Genomic DNA, 15,767 nt, shown 5'->3' with positions numbered 1-15,767 from the left:
TCATCAAATTGAGGGTCGTAGAGCAATTTGGGTTGCACAATCAAATAGTGTCGGCAGTCCGGGTGTTGAACGGATTTAACATGGGATGTAAAACCACTAAAGAGGAGATAACCCTGCCAGTAAACACCGTCGGAACGATCCAAGAGATAAAGTTCTACGTGATCGAATGGGACATGAGGTACAATGCCCTATTCGAAAGGTTGTGGGTTCACAACATGAGGGCGATACCCTTAACCTTTCATCAGGCACTGAAGTTCCCTACACCGGGAGGGGTCAAGACGGTCTACAGAAAGTAGTCGTCCGCAAAGGAAATGTTCGCAATCGATGAGGTAGTCCTGGTGCTTGAGGTTTCGACATCAAAGAACACAGAGCCAACTAGAAAGGAAAAAATTAAATAGCAATTACCGATGTCGATCTCGACTGAACCGGAGGAACGAGGAGTAGACGAGGAGGATGATTACAGAGTTTCGAGATCGTTCATAACTCCTGATGACACCGACATCACCAAATCGACGATTGAAAAGTTGGAGTAAGTCATTAATCAAACACCTACCGAACCGAAAGGTATACCTGGGCACGGGGTTAACCCCCGAAAACTCATTGATTTTCTTAAAGCTAAAATAGATTGTTTTGCGCTTGGTCCCATCTTGACATGAGAGGGATCCCACCAGAGGTAACCACTCATAAGTTGCGTTTAGACCCGAATTTCCAACACGGTTAAGCAGAAGAGGAGGCTGCAGTCCGAGGTCAAGCATGCATTCATCAAGGACGAGGTATCCAAACTCCTTAAAATAGGATCTATAGGTTAAGTACCCAGACTAGTTAGCCAAAGTAGTAGTAGTGCCTAAAAAAAGGAATAAGCTAAGAATGTGTGTAGATTGCAAAGATCTAAACAAGGCTTTCCCCAAGGATTCTTTCCCTTTGCCTAACATCGATCGGATGATCGACGCGACAACCGGGCATGAGATACTCAGTTTTCTCGATGCCTATTCCGGGTACAACCGAATCCGGATGGACTTGGGTGATCAAGAAAAGACTTCTTTTATAACTAAATTCGGCACCTACTATTATAATGTAATGCCGTTCGGATTAAAGAACGCCGGTGCCACCTATCAATGCCTAGTAAACCGGATGTTCAAAGAACATATAGGGAAATCATTGGAAGTTTATATTGACGACATGTTAGTCAAGTCCCTGCGGATGAACAACTGTACCTTTACTTGGCAGTTTTCGAGGTGGAAGTAAGTGGAATCTTAGTTCGGGAGAAAGAAGGTGCGCAATTTCGTATTTACTATATCAACAGAACTCTAGGCGAGGCCGAAACAAGGTATCCTCACTTGGAAAAATTGGCGCTAGCTTTGCTACACGCCTCCAGAAAGCTAAAGCCATACTTTCAATGCCACCCCATATGTGTCATAACTTCTTACACGCTGAGGAATATCACGCACAAACCCGAGCTCTCGGGCCGGTTGGCCAAATGGGCCGTCAAAATTAGTGGGTACGATATCGAGTATCAACCCTGAACCGCTATAAAATTTCGTGGCTGACTTTACACCGACCTTAATACCCGAAGTCGAGAGGGAATTACAGTTGACCTCGGGGACCACCTCGAGAATATGGACCCTTTTTACGGATGGTGCTTCGAACACGAAGGGGTCTGGACTCGACATCGTATTAAAACTGCCTACAGAAAATGTAATTAGGGAATCTATTAAAACTGTGAAATTGACTACAATAAGGCCGAGTATGAGGCCATGATTGCAGGTCTAGAATTAGCTAAAAGCCTTGGGGTCGAGGTGATCGTAGCCAAGTGTGACTCTCTCCTCGTGGTAAACCAAGTTAACGGAACGTTCGAATTAAAAGAGGAACGAATGCGAAGGTACTTGGACAAATTACAGGTAACACTGCATTAATTCAGGGAATGAATGCTGTAACACGTACCCCGAGATTAGAACTATGAGGCCGATGTTCTGGCTAACTTGGGGTCATCGGTCGATGCCGATGAATTCAATTCGGGAACAGTAGTACAGCTCATGAAGTCGGTGATAGAAGAAGGCCACGCCGAAGTAAACTCAACAAGTCTAACTTGGGACTAGAGAAACAAGTATATAGACTACTTGAAGATCAGAAAATTGCCTTCGGATACCAAAAAATCGAGAGCCCTGCGCACCAAGGCTACCATATTTAGCTTGGTCGAAGGGGCATTGTTCAAGAGAACCTTTGACGACCCGCTAGCCAGATGCTTTGGACCGGGAGAGACCGAATACGCCTTGAGAGAAATTCACGAAGGCACTTGCGAGAACCATTCGACGGCAAAATCTTTGGTTTGGAGATTGATTAGGACCGACTACTACTGGACCGAGATGGAGAAAGATGCAAAGGACTTCGTACAGAAATGTGACGACTGCCAAAGACACGCCCCGATGATCCATCAACCGGGAGAAATGCTCCACTCGATTTTGTCCCCGAGGCCATTTATAAAGTGGGGAAAAGACATTGTCGGTTCCCTACCATGGGCACCTCGTAAAGCTCAATTCATATTATTCATGACCAATTATTTTTCCAAATGGGTCGAGACTCAGGCATTTGAAAAGGTCTGGGAGAAAGAAGTCATTGACTTCATCTGGGTTCACATAATATGTCGATTTGGGATACCGGCCGAGGTCGTTTGCGATAATGGAAAGAAATTCATCGGCAACAAGGTAAGTAAATTTTTTGAAGATCACAAGATCAAGAAGATACTATCAACACCTTATCATCCTGGTGGGAACGGGTAGGCATAATTAACAAACAAGACCATACTTCAAAACCTGAAAAAGAGGTTGACCGTTGCGAAAGGAAAAAGGAAGGAGATCCTGCCAGAATTCCTATGGGCGTACAATACGACTTCAAAATCTAGCACCGAGGTCACCCTGTTTTCATTGGTCTATGGAGTCGAAACCTTAATACCGGCCGAGGTGGGAGAACCAAGCCTCAGGTTCCAATATGCGACAGAATAGCCAAACGGCGAGGCCATGATCACGAACCTGGAACTATTAGATGAAAGGAAGGAGGTCGCCCTGGTCCGGTTGGCCGCCCAAAAATAGCAAATAGAAAGGTATTACAATCGAAGAGCCAGCCTCCGACACTTTGAAGTCGGGGACTTGGTGATGAGGAAAGTAACATTACCCACTAGGAACTCGAACGAGGGAAAGCTAGGAGCGAACTGGGAAGGACCATATCGGGTTTGTCAGAATAACCGGCAAATGTTCGTACAAACTCGAAGTGGGAGACTGCGTACAACTACCGAACAATTGGAATGTGGCACACTTAAAGTGGTACTACTGCTAAGGTACAGACTCAATTACTCTTTAATCATATTATAAATCGGGGACTATCGCCCGAAGAAAATTCGAATGACCCAGGCTACCGAATCCTGGAGGCACCAAACCTATTAGGTGGTGCCCAACACAAAAGGCTATGACCACCTTAAAAATGGCTCAGAGATGTCTGAAGCCCGTAACCAGAAAGTAAAGCCTTTACAAAAAAAATTCAAAACCTACTAAAGGGTTACCCACGGCCAAAGCATCGTCTAAAAACACTTAAGCATCTTGGGAACCTACAGTTTCATCGAGGGTCCAAAGCCACGAGCAAAAAAATTGCATCGAAGTCGGGCTTCGTTCGAACTTCTGAAAAACGAATATCCCAGAACTACATCTGATTCTATACTAAGGTACCAACAACAATACACGGATAAAAGATGCTGGAAAAGTAAAGATGCAATATTGCGAGAAAGGGAAAATTTCATATATTCCAAAATATATTTACAAAGGCGCAATAAAATGGCCTCAAAATAAACAAAAACAAATACATAAGGAAAAACAAAAAACTGAAAAAATACTAAGGCATCGGAACCCTCGGAGTCTTCGACACCCTCAGGCTCGTAGAGCTCATTTTCCTTGGCCTCGAGCTCCTTAGCTTCTTCAATCTCAGCCGATAAATCGAAGCCTCAGGCGTGGATCTCTTCGAGGGTCTCTCTTCGGGACAGCCACTTCATGTATTCAGTCTTTGTCTTTAGGCGGGTCTCAGCTGCCTCAACATCGACCTGGTACTGGGCCACCATTTCCTTGACATCAGTAGAGGTTGTGTCCAATTTGGACTTCAGTGCCGCATATTATCTTCTGAGGGCATACCATTCTGCGACAGCCGAGCTCAGTTATGCTCATAGATCTTCATTCAGTTGAGACCATTTATCGGCTTTGTCCTTCGCCACCCAGAGTTGCTTCTCGACCGATGCCAGCTCCGCCTTCGCCACTTCCTTCTCCGAAGCCAGCAGATCTATCCTGCCCTTCCACCCTTCGGTCATGGCCTTGACCTCGTCCATCTCGGCCCGGAGCTGGTCGATTAGGTCAATCTTCTGTTGGACTTGCGAAGTTGTGTTGTTAGTCACCACAACTAGCTCCTCATTTTTAGCTTGAAAGACCTTTACCTTTTCAACCAGGTCGGCATGTTCCTACTTCAAGGTCGATGCCTCATTCTGAGCTTTTTCCAGCTCGGCCTGGAGAATCGGGAGGTCTTTAAGCTCTTCTTCCTGTTTTTCATTGAGAAGCCTTTACATGTCCTTCTTCTGGACCTGCTATTTGAGCTTGAGCTCGAGCCCGAGCTGGCTGATTTCCAAGAGGTACCAGAGGAAGCATTCATGGTAAAGCACTGAGGCCTGTAAAACAACGAAAGTAGCAAGAGACATCAAAACTTAAGTGGAATTCATAAAGGGGTATAAAAGTGTTGGCACCTTACCCGGTTCAGCGCCTGATGTGCCTCGTTAAAAAGACTTGACGTGCCCACCTCGTTTATCTTTGCCTGGTCCTCCTCGGTCACCAGGCATCGGAGGTAGCTGGCTATGCCCACCGGAGCCGATAGGACCCGAGCATCCTCCGGGACTATGAGAACGACTGTTCTCTTGCGCCCGGGGTCCAAGCTCAATGTGGGAAATTGTTTCACCAGTTTTGGGCTCGAACTCGGACCGCCAGCTTCCAAGGGCACGTCCTTCTTTGGGATCTCCAGGTGACCCAGTACAGAAAAATCCTCCAATGTGGGCATGTCCATGCCGTAGAAAAAGGAGTTGAGGGGATCATCCGAACCCTGCACTCCCTCACTTGACTTTTCTTTGCTCGCTTGGGCCTTTTCGAGCATTGACTCGGTGTAGGAGGACGCCTCTATAATGTCAATGAAACTGGTCGCCTCCTTCGGAACGGGAGCGATTTCCTGGGAGGTCACAACCTCCATCTCCCCCTTAGGTTCTCGAACCTGAAGGGGATCGACCTCCTTGTCTCTTTTCTTGGTCGTAACCTGCTCCCCAGTGGGGCTCGATCTATGTGCGACGAAGATGTCGTCTCCTTCGGGCTTATCCCTAAGCCGGTAGAGATAGCCAGGGTCCGGTGCCCTGGACTTGGTATTCTTCTTGGGCTTCCGGGCCCGGGTGGACGCCCTCTTCTTTCTCTTCCCCTCGGGGTCCGGGGAACTCGAGGACTTTTTCTTTTTCTTCTCTCCTTCTTTGCGGCAGCCCCGGGCTGTCCCGAGCCGAAGGGCTCGGCAGGTAAAGGCGGATCCTCGTCCTCATCAAGCGGCCTAAGTTTAGTGGTCTTAGGCAGACCTATAAGGAAAAAGGAAAAGTTAGCACTATATAAGTTAGGAGCATGATGGTAACTATTTCAGGAAAGAACCTCCCCATGAGAACGACCTCCCATTTGCCCTTCGAAAGTTTGCGCTATGCGCGCTCGGAGTATGGCATCTGCTTACAAATCACCTCGATCCACTCCTTGAATTGGGGGATTGCATCTAGAACTTAGGCAACAACTACACGACCACAACATAAATGATGAGAAAAAGAAATAAAAGAAGAAATACCCAAGAAAGACAATACTTATGGGATGCATTCCACTCCTCCGGGAATGGAAGAAACTCGGGGGGAATAAGGTATTCAGTTTTCACCCGAACGAACCTCCCCTGCCAACTTCGGTCCTGGTCCTGGTCCTTGTCAATGCTCGAGAAAGGAGCCTTGCTTGCTCGGTGGACGAGCTTGATCAGTCCCCCTTGGAAGATTCGGGGATTGTATAGGCGGAGTAGGTGGTCGAGGGTGAACGAGGGAGACTCGATATTGTTTACGGAGTGGCTCAAGAGGATCACAATCCTCCAGAAGGATGGGTGGATTTGCCCAAGGCACACCTCGTACCTCTTGCAGAAAGTAAGAACTACGGGATCTACACGTGCGAGTGTGAAGGGATAAGTATAAACACTCAGATACCCCTTCACGTGAGTAGTTATACCGTCATTGGGCCTCGGGGACTACCACGTCCTTGCCCTCCCACTTACAGTCCGCTCGGACTACGGGTAGTGTTTCTTCGGTGACAAAGCATATGTATCTTGATGCTCCCTTACCCCGGTCTTGTTGGCTAGAGGCCTTCTCGACCTTGAAGTCATCCCCAATAGAGCAGCCTCCGGGAGTGGCCACCTTGGCATCTATGATCGGGTGGGAAGATGAAGGGGCAGCCTGCTGGGGCACTGACTTGGAAGTTTAGCCATCGTGATCTGGGAAAGGATGAAGCTTGAAGGAAAAATATGAAAATTTGAAGAAAAGATTATGAAGGTTTGAAGGTGGGATGAAGATATGAAGATCTGGTCTAGAAATCCAAGAACAAATATGAAGGTTTGAAGATGAGAGATGAAGATATGAAGGCCCAAGAAGCAGGGTATGAAGATTTGAAAATTCGAAGGTAAAAGCTAGGCTCGGAAAGCGAAAGAAGTATAAAAGGTCGAAGCTTTTATAGGGGAAAATGCAATTAATGCGCAACGTTTCAATTCCGAAGACAACCAGCCGATGACTGACACGTGTCCGAAGTCAGACCGAGGCGATTGACGGGACGTTTCGACTTACCCGTCATCTCAGTTACTACATACGACTGTACGAGGGAAGAAATCGGTGCTCATCTATTCGTTTCCCATCGATCAGGCAAACCTACTCTCTGAAAAACGAGGGGACTATCTGTATACGGGTAAAATCAGGGGCAATGCATACCCCGATTTCCCGGTGAAGAAGACGGAAGGAGGGCACGAACACACGAGGTTAAAATCAAGGTTTCGTACCGAGATCCATGAAAGATGAACAATGGACTCATCGTCGGGCGTGATAAAACAACGCTCCCCGGACCCGAAACGAGCTCTAGGACCCCGTGAGATATGGCAAACAGTTGCGTACAACTAACATAGGGCCGTGATATCCGTACCTAACCGGATATCATATCGTAGATCTCGCCCAATGTCGGTTACGGATCAGTAATTTGCGAGAAAGGGAGATTTTTATCTTTTTTAGACTTGTACTAGGGATGGAACTCTTCTACTATATAAATGGAAACTTTTTCTTTGACAACACACATTGTAACGCGCAAACCAAGGCAATACAAACTCATTTTTTCTGCTTTCTAACTATTGCAAAGTTCTTATTTTACTATTGTTCTTCATTCACAATTGGCTTCGTACCAAGGGTCCGATCGAGGGCAAAACTACTGCTCAACCTAAGTTCGAGCTAGGCCGTAACGTTACAATTGATTTGATTATTCATTTTGTCTTTAACTCATTTATCTAATATTCTTAATTATTTGTGTTGAATCGATCTACATATCCTTAAAACCGCGTACAAATTTAATTGTTATCCGTTTAAAGGGTAAACAATATTCTTTGGTGATTTAATTTGCTCTCTATGGCATTATTTTCCTTGACAGTTGAATTGTTAACCCTTGTTTTTGGTCGTTGCCACATAAACCACTATTATTATTTGGATATGCTTTTTTTCTTTTTCTTCTTTCCTTCACCCAATAATATGGATAGACATTTTTCAATCAGTTTCTTTTATATACAAGTATATCTTCCCCAATACGTTCTGGTATTTATTACGATAAACTGGAAGTAAAGCAACCACCTAAACTGAGATTAGAAATGGTGGGGATTGCGAACGTAACCGTCCAAGCCGACGGACTTTGGATAACATCTATATTTTTTCGCTTTTCTAACAAAGAAAGATTAAATACTGATAGCCTAAGTTAGACCAAAGATACTTTTTTTAAAATATTCAAACTTACTCTTAATATATTATATAGATTATTCATTTTGATTTTTCACAAAACTTTACATCATTAAAAGTATTTTACAATATGTAATTTTCTTATCTTTTCAACTACGAAATAAGACTTTATTCATACACACAAATATATACGATACAATATGTAATTTTCTTATCTTTTCAACTACGAAATAAGACTTTAATTTATTCATACACACAAATATATATGATTTATGGCTATCAATAAAGCCTTGTAAACATAACATTCCATCTCTGGACATACCCACGTCCCGATACATAGTCAAAAGAAAATAATCAATAATTGGCGACTCGATATTGTTCAATATCGCTATTATTGTAAGTCGCAGCTTACAAGTCATCAATATTGTTCAACATCGCTATTATTCTTTTTTCTTCTGTTGGAACGCCACTACTAGTTCAGAACATAATAGATGTTATTATTGTGGTACCGGATCGTGTATAAGGTAAAAGCTTTTGGTACTGTGCAAACAGCTATTGAAATTTGTTATCCTTGGTACTATAGTTACTAGAATATGAGTATGAACAAGACTTTGGTTAAATTTTTCCTTTACACTAAACTTTGCTAATAAAGACGATAAAAGAATATGACCAACCAAGATAAAGTAAGATATAATTGCTTTCTTAAATTTCATACTTTGCTAGTAGCAAAATCTATATTTTCATTAAGAGTGATCAAAATATAAAAGGGTAAACCCACAAAGAAATTAAGAAAGTGTTACTATATATAGTATATATACATAAAAATATTAATCTTGTTACACATTGTAATTTTCGACGAAGAGATATTGATTGACGTCCTTGAATATAGACGGAGTATAGGAGAAGAAACTCGAAAAGTAGGGAGAAAATGAACTTCTAATTCTCTATGAGTAACACTATGACATTTTTGTTCTTTCTTGTCATTAATTACACACTTTTTTTATTAGTCTGTTCCAAAAGAAATAACACATTTCTATATTTAAAAATAATTTAATTTTAAATTTTTTATTTTACCCACTTTATCTTTAATAATTTTTTTTTATAACTATACAAATATCATAACTTCACAAAATTTTTATTTTATCCACTTTACCTTTTCGACTGGATAACAATTGTGTCGAAATATATTGAGTTGGAGTTCATAACAAGACAATTTAAAAAAACATGAATTTTCAGGTAGTGAAATGTTTAACTTATCAGTTTTAGGTGGGGGGCAATTAATTTACTTTTTTGTAAAGATAGAGAGGGAGACGAGTCTCATGAGAAAAAGCTCCCCTGAAGCTTAAAAACAGATCCAGGGCCACCACTTGTCGTGGCGTCTGATCCAATAACTTATCTGGCAATTTCGAGTTTCTACGTGCATTTCGTGACCTCGTGATTGTGGTTTTGCTTTTCATTTTATTTATGGTCAAGAAAATCATTTAACATTAATTACTAATATTACTCACAATGAAGAATTACTGTTAGACAGATTTTATAGAAAATAGAAGCATATATCATTCATTGGAATAAGATTACCTTGGAAAAAATAATTAATGTCTCCTTTTTCTAAAGTAACACTTATTTTGGAATTTGGACCAACTTATTTGATTAATTAGCTATATTATGGAATTATTTGTTTAATTTTGTGCCTATTTAGCTATGTTATGGATTAGTGATATCCAGTTTTTTTTTTTTTTTATATCAAAGGGATTAAAGTAAAAGAGTTGGGAGATGTTTCTGGAGCTCCAATCATCTGTTGAATTGATTGGCACCCCCATCTATCCCATACCAATTTGCATAAATGACTTATTAGATATCTGAAAGGCCATTTTTGTACCATATAATACCAATATTTTGGAGAAAGAAAATAAAATATGGGAACTGAGGTTCGGATAAGATGACTTTTGAGTAATCTGAAAAGCCATTTTTTGTTTCCATCGTTGGATTGGATCTAATCCTGACATGTCAAATGCCTAAGAGACTGATTGGTGCTTCTCTGTCAAATTGGACAGCTCCGATGTTATGTAGGTCGAGACCACATGGCCCATGGGTGTACACCATTTAGCCACTTATTTTCTTTTATTTAAATTAAATAATGCAATTGTTTGAGAGTGTCAAAAAGTGGCTAAATTCGCAACTTCTAGTTAATCATTGAACTTGATTAGCGTACAACAAAAGTGATTTTATTACTGCTACTCATGATATAAGATTTTCCTCCATCCATGTAAAAATCATATATGCTACTACTACGTTTCAATCAGATCAAAATAAAGGAGGATGATAAATCGATAATTAACACTGAATTATAGCTATTGATATACTCATCCCTTGAGACTCAGAGTTTCAATGTTATTTACCCAACATTAATATAATGAATTGTAACAACCTAGGTAAATTTTATATTCGCAAAATATCGAAGAGACGTTGGATATATACAAAAGCAAACTCTAGATCTTGCTTAAGCACAATGCAAAATATTACTAGTATGCAACACTGTTACATATGGCATTAGAATCGTTTCATGTGCAACCTTAAATAATTGTGAAACAAAACACAAAAAATCTTGAATATATAAGAAGCACGCTGTAAATTCTTGTAACACATTTTAAAGCCGTGTATTTTTAGATCAAAATCAAACAACATCATTAGTAGGGTTGAGTTGTTGCATGACTAATAAACTAATCATATAGTTATACGTATGATTCACGTTAAAATAGTTTTACTTTCGGGTGGATGCTGATGCCTGCTGGTAACTCATAGTAAGTGTAAATTAAAGAAAAAATCGTGTTGACTGTGATTAGATTGTCTTTACAACAGACATCATTACATACCTAACTCCCGTCCACGGCCCCAGTGCAAGGATCTTTGTAATCAAGCATCAGCAAAATTCCACGTCTCCTGGTTTTTGTCCCATTAGGAAATGGACCATGTACAGTAACTGCCTAAGTGGGAAAAGCTCCCTCTTCAAATTTTTTACCCGACAATTATTCATCCTAAAATTAATATAATACCAAGATACCTTTCATGTTCCAACCAAGTGGAGTAACCATTATCTGGTATTTAAAAAACACCAAGTTGTGTCTATAATCTATCAGCTCATGTGCAATATTCCCACAGGAAGAAGACAAGCTTAGATATGAAAACAACCAAAATGATTCCTGCTCCTCTCTGCCTTTGAATCCCAATAACCAGATAAAACAACTTGGTATCTTCTTCTTTTCTTTACTTCTTCTTCTGCACCAACCAGTAGAACTAGAGGTGCTTCTGCAATTTTCTTCAATCTTTCTATATTATCCAGCATGGAGGAGCCAACTCGATTAGTAGAAGAAGCAACGATTAATAACATGGACAGACAACAGAATGAAGAAGAAAGAGATCCAGAGAGCAATTCACTGCATCAGCCTCTCCTCAAGAGAAACAGAACACTATCATCCAGTCCATTTGCCTTGGTTGGAGCTAAGGTCTCCCATATTGAAAGTTTAGACTATGAGTAAGAACAACTAATAATCTTATCTTTAGATCAAGTATAGCTTTTCTTTATAAATGGGCCAACAGAAATTGGATGTCCTAATTTTGTGTATCTGCTTTAGGATCAACGAGAATGATCTCTTCAAGCATGACTGGAGAAGAAGATCCAGAGTTCAAGTATTACAGTATGTATTCTTGAAATGGACACTGGCATTTTTGGTCGGGCTTCTTACAGGAGTGACAGCCTCCCTTATCAATCTTGCAATCGAAAACATTGCTGGCTACAAACTTAGAGCTGTTGTGAACTATATCGAGGATAGAAGGTTGGTGATGTTTTCCCTATGATCAGCAATTCATAAAGGCTACTATAATTCTTCAATATGATTCCACTAGCTAATGACTAAGAACAAGATCAAAGATCACTTATTTGACTTGAATTATGTTATTGATTTGTTCATAATTGAGATTGTAACAATGGTTACAGGTACCTTGTGGGATTTGCATATTTTGCGGGTGCTAATTTTGTGCTCACTTTGATAGCTGCCCTTCTCTGCGTGTGTTTTGCGCCTACTGCTGCAGGGCCTGGAATTCCTGAAATCAAAGCTTATCTCAACGGTGTAGATACTCCCAACATGTACGGAGCAACCACACTTTTTGTCAAGGTGCGTCACGCACCCAATTTTATCAGTGCTGGCAATTCAGGTAGCAGGCAGATTATAACGCCATCAGTATAGTATTGAGATCCTGTTGACCTAGATGTATAAATAGAAAGAATAGCAGCAAATAACACATTTTTAGCCTACATATTTATGGAATTCAATCTCATTTGGGAAGTGATATCTATCTTTCAGTAATCAGATAGGAAGTTGTTTAAGAATAAAAAGAGAATTTTATCGAATGCACTCATCCAGCAAGGAAGATCCATCAGTGGTATCTAATCTACTCTTGAACTTCCAGTAGTTCAATCCTTTGGTACTGTCACTGTAACTTGTTTTCTCATCCACCATTAAAATACAATAGCTTCCATGAGACTCAGCTTATATGTCTCAATTGAATATGCTATTTGGTGACTAACATGAATTTGCCCTATCATGAAAATAAATGGAAGTGACAAAAATACATATACTTAAAAGCACATATGTAGAGACACGCAGACTAAGGGCAAAGGTTCACAATTTTAAGGCAGTTGTGTCCAGAAGAACAAATGAAGAATTATGATCACAAATTTCCACTTGTAATTGTACTATAAAATTTTTAATTTTGAGAGATTCTGACATGTTTGCTTTCCCTTTGATTGAATCGTAAAAGTGAAAGTGAAGTTCATCAGAAGTAGATTATGATACTTACCAACTCCTTTTTCCCCCTAAACAATCTTTAATCTCTTCACTTACAGATCATTGGAAGCATTGCAGCAGTTTCTGCTAGCTTAGACCTTGGAAAAGAAGGGCCGTTGGTTCACATTGGCGCTTGTTTTGCTTCCTTACTAGGTCAAGGTGGTCCAGATAATTACCGGCTCAAATGGCGCTGGCTCCGTTACTTCAACAACGATCGGGACAGGCGAGATCTCATCACATGTGGGTCATCATCAGGTGTGTGTGCTGCTTTCCGTTCTCCAGTAGGTGGTGTCCTATTTGCTTTAGAGGAAGTGGCAACATGGTGGAGAAGTGCACTCCTCTGGAGAACTTTCTTCAGCACGGCAGTTGTGGTGGTGATACTGAGGGCCTTCATTGAATACTGCAAATCTGGCAACTGTGGACTTTTTGGAAGAGGAGGGCTTATCATGTTTGATGTGAGTGGTGTCAGTGTTAGCTACCATGTTGTGGACATCATCCCTGTTGTTGTGATTGGAATCATAGGCGGACTTTTGGGAAGCCTCTACAATTGTGTCCTCCACAAAGTTCTGAGGCTCTACAATCTCATCAACGAGTAAGCACCAACTCTTCCACATTCCCAACTGGATCATCAAACATTCAGTTGGTTCTCTATATTTAAAAGGCAATGCATATCCACACAAAAATGAGCTTACTTGGATTAGAATCATCTTGAGACATTGATCCAACTGCCTTGCATCTTTTTAAGTTTGAATCCCAATTCCTATCCAAACATGGTCTTTTTATCACATTTAACTGCCAAAAAAAGTTACTCTATAGATGTAAAATCCTGACTTTCAAACTTTGATCCTTTTTTATCTTGCAGGAAGGGAAAACTACATAAGGTTCTTCTCGCTCTGAGCGTCTCCCTTTTCACCTCCATTTGCATGTATGGACTTCCTTTTTTGGCCAAATGCAAGCCTTGTGATTCATCACTTCAAGGGTCTTGTCCTGGCACTGGAGGTACAGGAAACTTCAAGCAGTTCAACTGCCCTGACGGCTATTACAATGATCTCGCTACTCTTCTCCTTACAACCAACGATGATGCAGTCCGAAACATTTTCTCCATAAACACTCCCGGTGAATTCCATGTTACGTCTCTTATTATCTACTTCGTTCTGTATTGTATCTTGGGACTCATCACTTTTGGGATTGCTGTGCCATCTGGTCTCTTCCTTCCAATCATCCTCATGGGTTCAGCTTATGGTCGCTTGCTTGCCATTGCCATGGGATCTTATACAAAAATTGATCCAGGGCTGTATGCCGTTCTGGGAGCAGCTTCCCTTATGGCTGGTTCAATGAGAATGACTGTTTCTCTTTGCGTCATATTTCTTGAGCTAACAAACAATCTTCTCCTTCTGCCAATAACAATGCTGGTTCTTCTAATTGCCAAAAGTGTAGGAGACTGCTTCAACCTAAGTATTTATGAAATAATATTGGAACTGAAAGGTCTACCTTTCCTGGATGCCAACCCGGAGCCATGGATGAGAAATATCACTGCTGGTGAGCTTGCTGATGTAAAGCCACCAGTAGTTACACTTTGTGGAGTTGAGAAGGTGGGACGTATCGTCGAGGTCTTGAAGAACACCACATATAACGGATTCCCTGTCGTCGATGAAGGAGTGGTGCCACCGGTGGGTCTGCCAGTTGGGGCAACTGAATTGCACGGTCTTGTCCTAAGAACTCACCTTCTTTTGGTTCTCAAGAAAAAGTGGTTCCTTAATGAAAGACGAAGGACAGAGGAGTGGGAAGTGAGAGAGAAATTCACCTGGATTGATTTAGCTGAGAGGGGCGGTAAGATCGAAGATGTGGTAGTTACGAAGGATGAAATGGAGATGTATGTCGATTTGCATCCCCTGACTAACACAACCCCTTATACTGTGGTAGAAAGCTTGTCAGTGGCTAAGGCAATGGTGCTTTTCAGGCAGGTGGGGCTCCGCCACATGCTCATTGTACCCAAATACCAAGCAGCAGGGGTGAGATTATAAGCAAATTTCAGTTATTATTCTTATGCAAATATCTCCCTCCTATCATAGTATTAAGATGCACAGAAATAGTCATATCGTGGCAAAGTTATTTTACGTTAGTAAGTGATAAAAGCATTACTTACATCACACTTGTGCTCCTTTTGTAGGTATCTCCGGTGGTGGGAATCTTGACCAGGCAAGACTTGAGAGCCCACAACATTTTGAGTGTCTTCCCTCATCTGGAGAAGTCAAAAAGCGGTAAAAAGGGGAACTGAATCTCTCCAGAAAAAACAGATACCAGTCAATTTCCATGAAATATTTTTTTCCAGATTCCTTTAGATCTTTCCTTCTCTGTTTTACTTTCTCTTTTTGTAGTTTCCAGTTTCCATCATTTCTCAATTTTTATAGGAAGAGAGATACCTGAAGAGAGCAATTTTTTATGAATTATTTGACACACATAAGAAATCATTTATATATACATCCTTTCAGTACAAATGCAGAGAAACATAGTTCATACAATGCAACCACATAACGCAATAACGGCAATTATGTGATATAATCTTGTGCCATTTATGAAAACTATCTTGAATAGAGATTTGTCCATAGTAATGTTCTGTTTGCAAGTTACCTGAGTCGAATACAAACTTCAACCATACACAATTTTTGAAGATGAAATACTCAAAAGCTCCCTCCTCCTCGCCAGATTTCTTTTTCTTGCTGTTGTATCCTCTACCTTTTTTAAGCATAGAATCTCAATACTGCATGCAGCCACATTGATTTCTTTGATTTGGGCAACAGTTAGGTAGGTGTGCTCCAAAAACAGAAAAGGATCATAGAAGCAGATTAAACAATGAAGCACCCAGA

The 15,767-nt window shown here is 41.1% G+C and overlaps 1 protein-coding gene and 1 long non-coding RNA gene across 2 annotated transcripts; one reads left to right on the top strand and one right to left on the bottom strand.

Moving 5' to 3' along the window:
• The first annotated feature begins 10,961 nt into the window (after positions 1-10,961).
• On the top strand, positions 10,962-15,398 carry LOC107767514 (chloride channel protein CLC-b-like). Its single transcript, XM_016586547.2, has 6 exons — positions 10,962-11,588; positions 11,689-11,889; positions 12,051-12,228; positions 12,960-13,492; positions 13,763-14,912; positions 15,071-15,398. The coding sequence occupies exons 1-6, from the start codon at positions 11,398-11,400 to the stop codon at positions 15,176-15,178; spliced, it is 2,361 nt and encodes a 786-aa protein (XP_016442033.2). The 5' UTR covers positions 10,962-11,397; the 3' UTR covers positions 15,179-15,398.
• On the bottom strand, positions 12,693-14,531 carry LOC142171563 (uncharacterized). The gene is made up of 2 exons (XR_012701273.1): positions 14,392-14,531; positions 12,693-14,294 (listed from the first exon to the last, which is right to left on the bottom strand). It is a non-coding gene; the product is annotated as an uncharacterized LOC142171563 (long non-coding RNA).
• Positions 15,399-15,767: the final 369 nt, after the last annotated feature.

Source organism: Nicotiana tabacum, chromosome 17 (assembly GCF_000715075.1).
Source record: "Nicotiana tabacum cultivar K326 chromosome 17, ASM71507v2, whole genome shotgun sequence".
Taxonomy (NCBI): Eukaryota; Viridiplantae; Streptophyta; class Magnoliopsida; order Solanales; family Solanaceae; genus Nicotiana; species Nicotiana tabacum.
The sequence above is the reverse complement of the archived record's forward strand: the minus strand, read 5'-3'. Positions and strand labels throughout refer to the sequence as shown.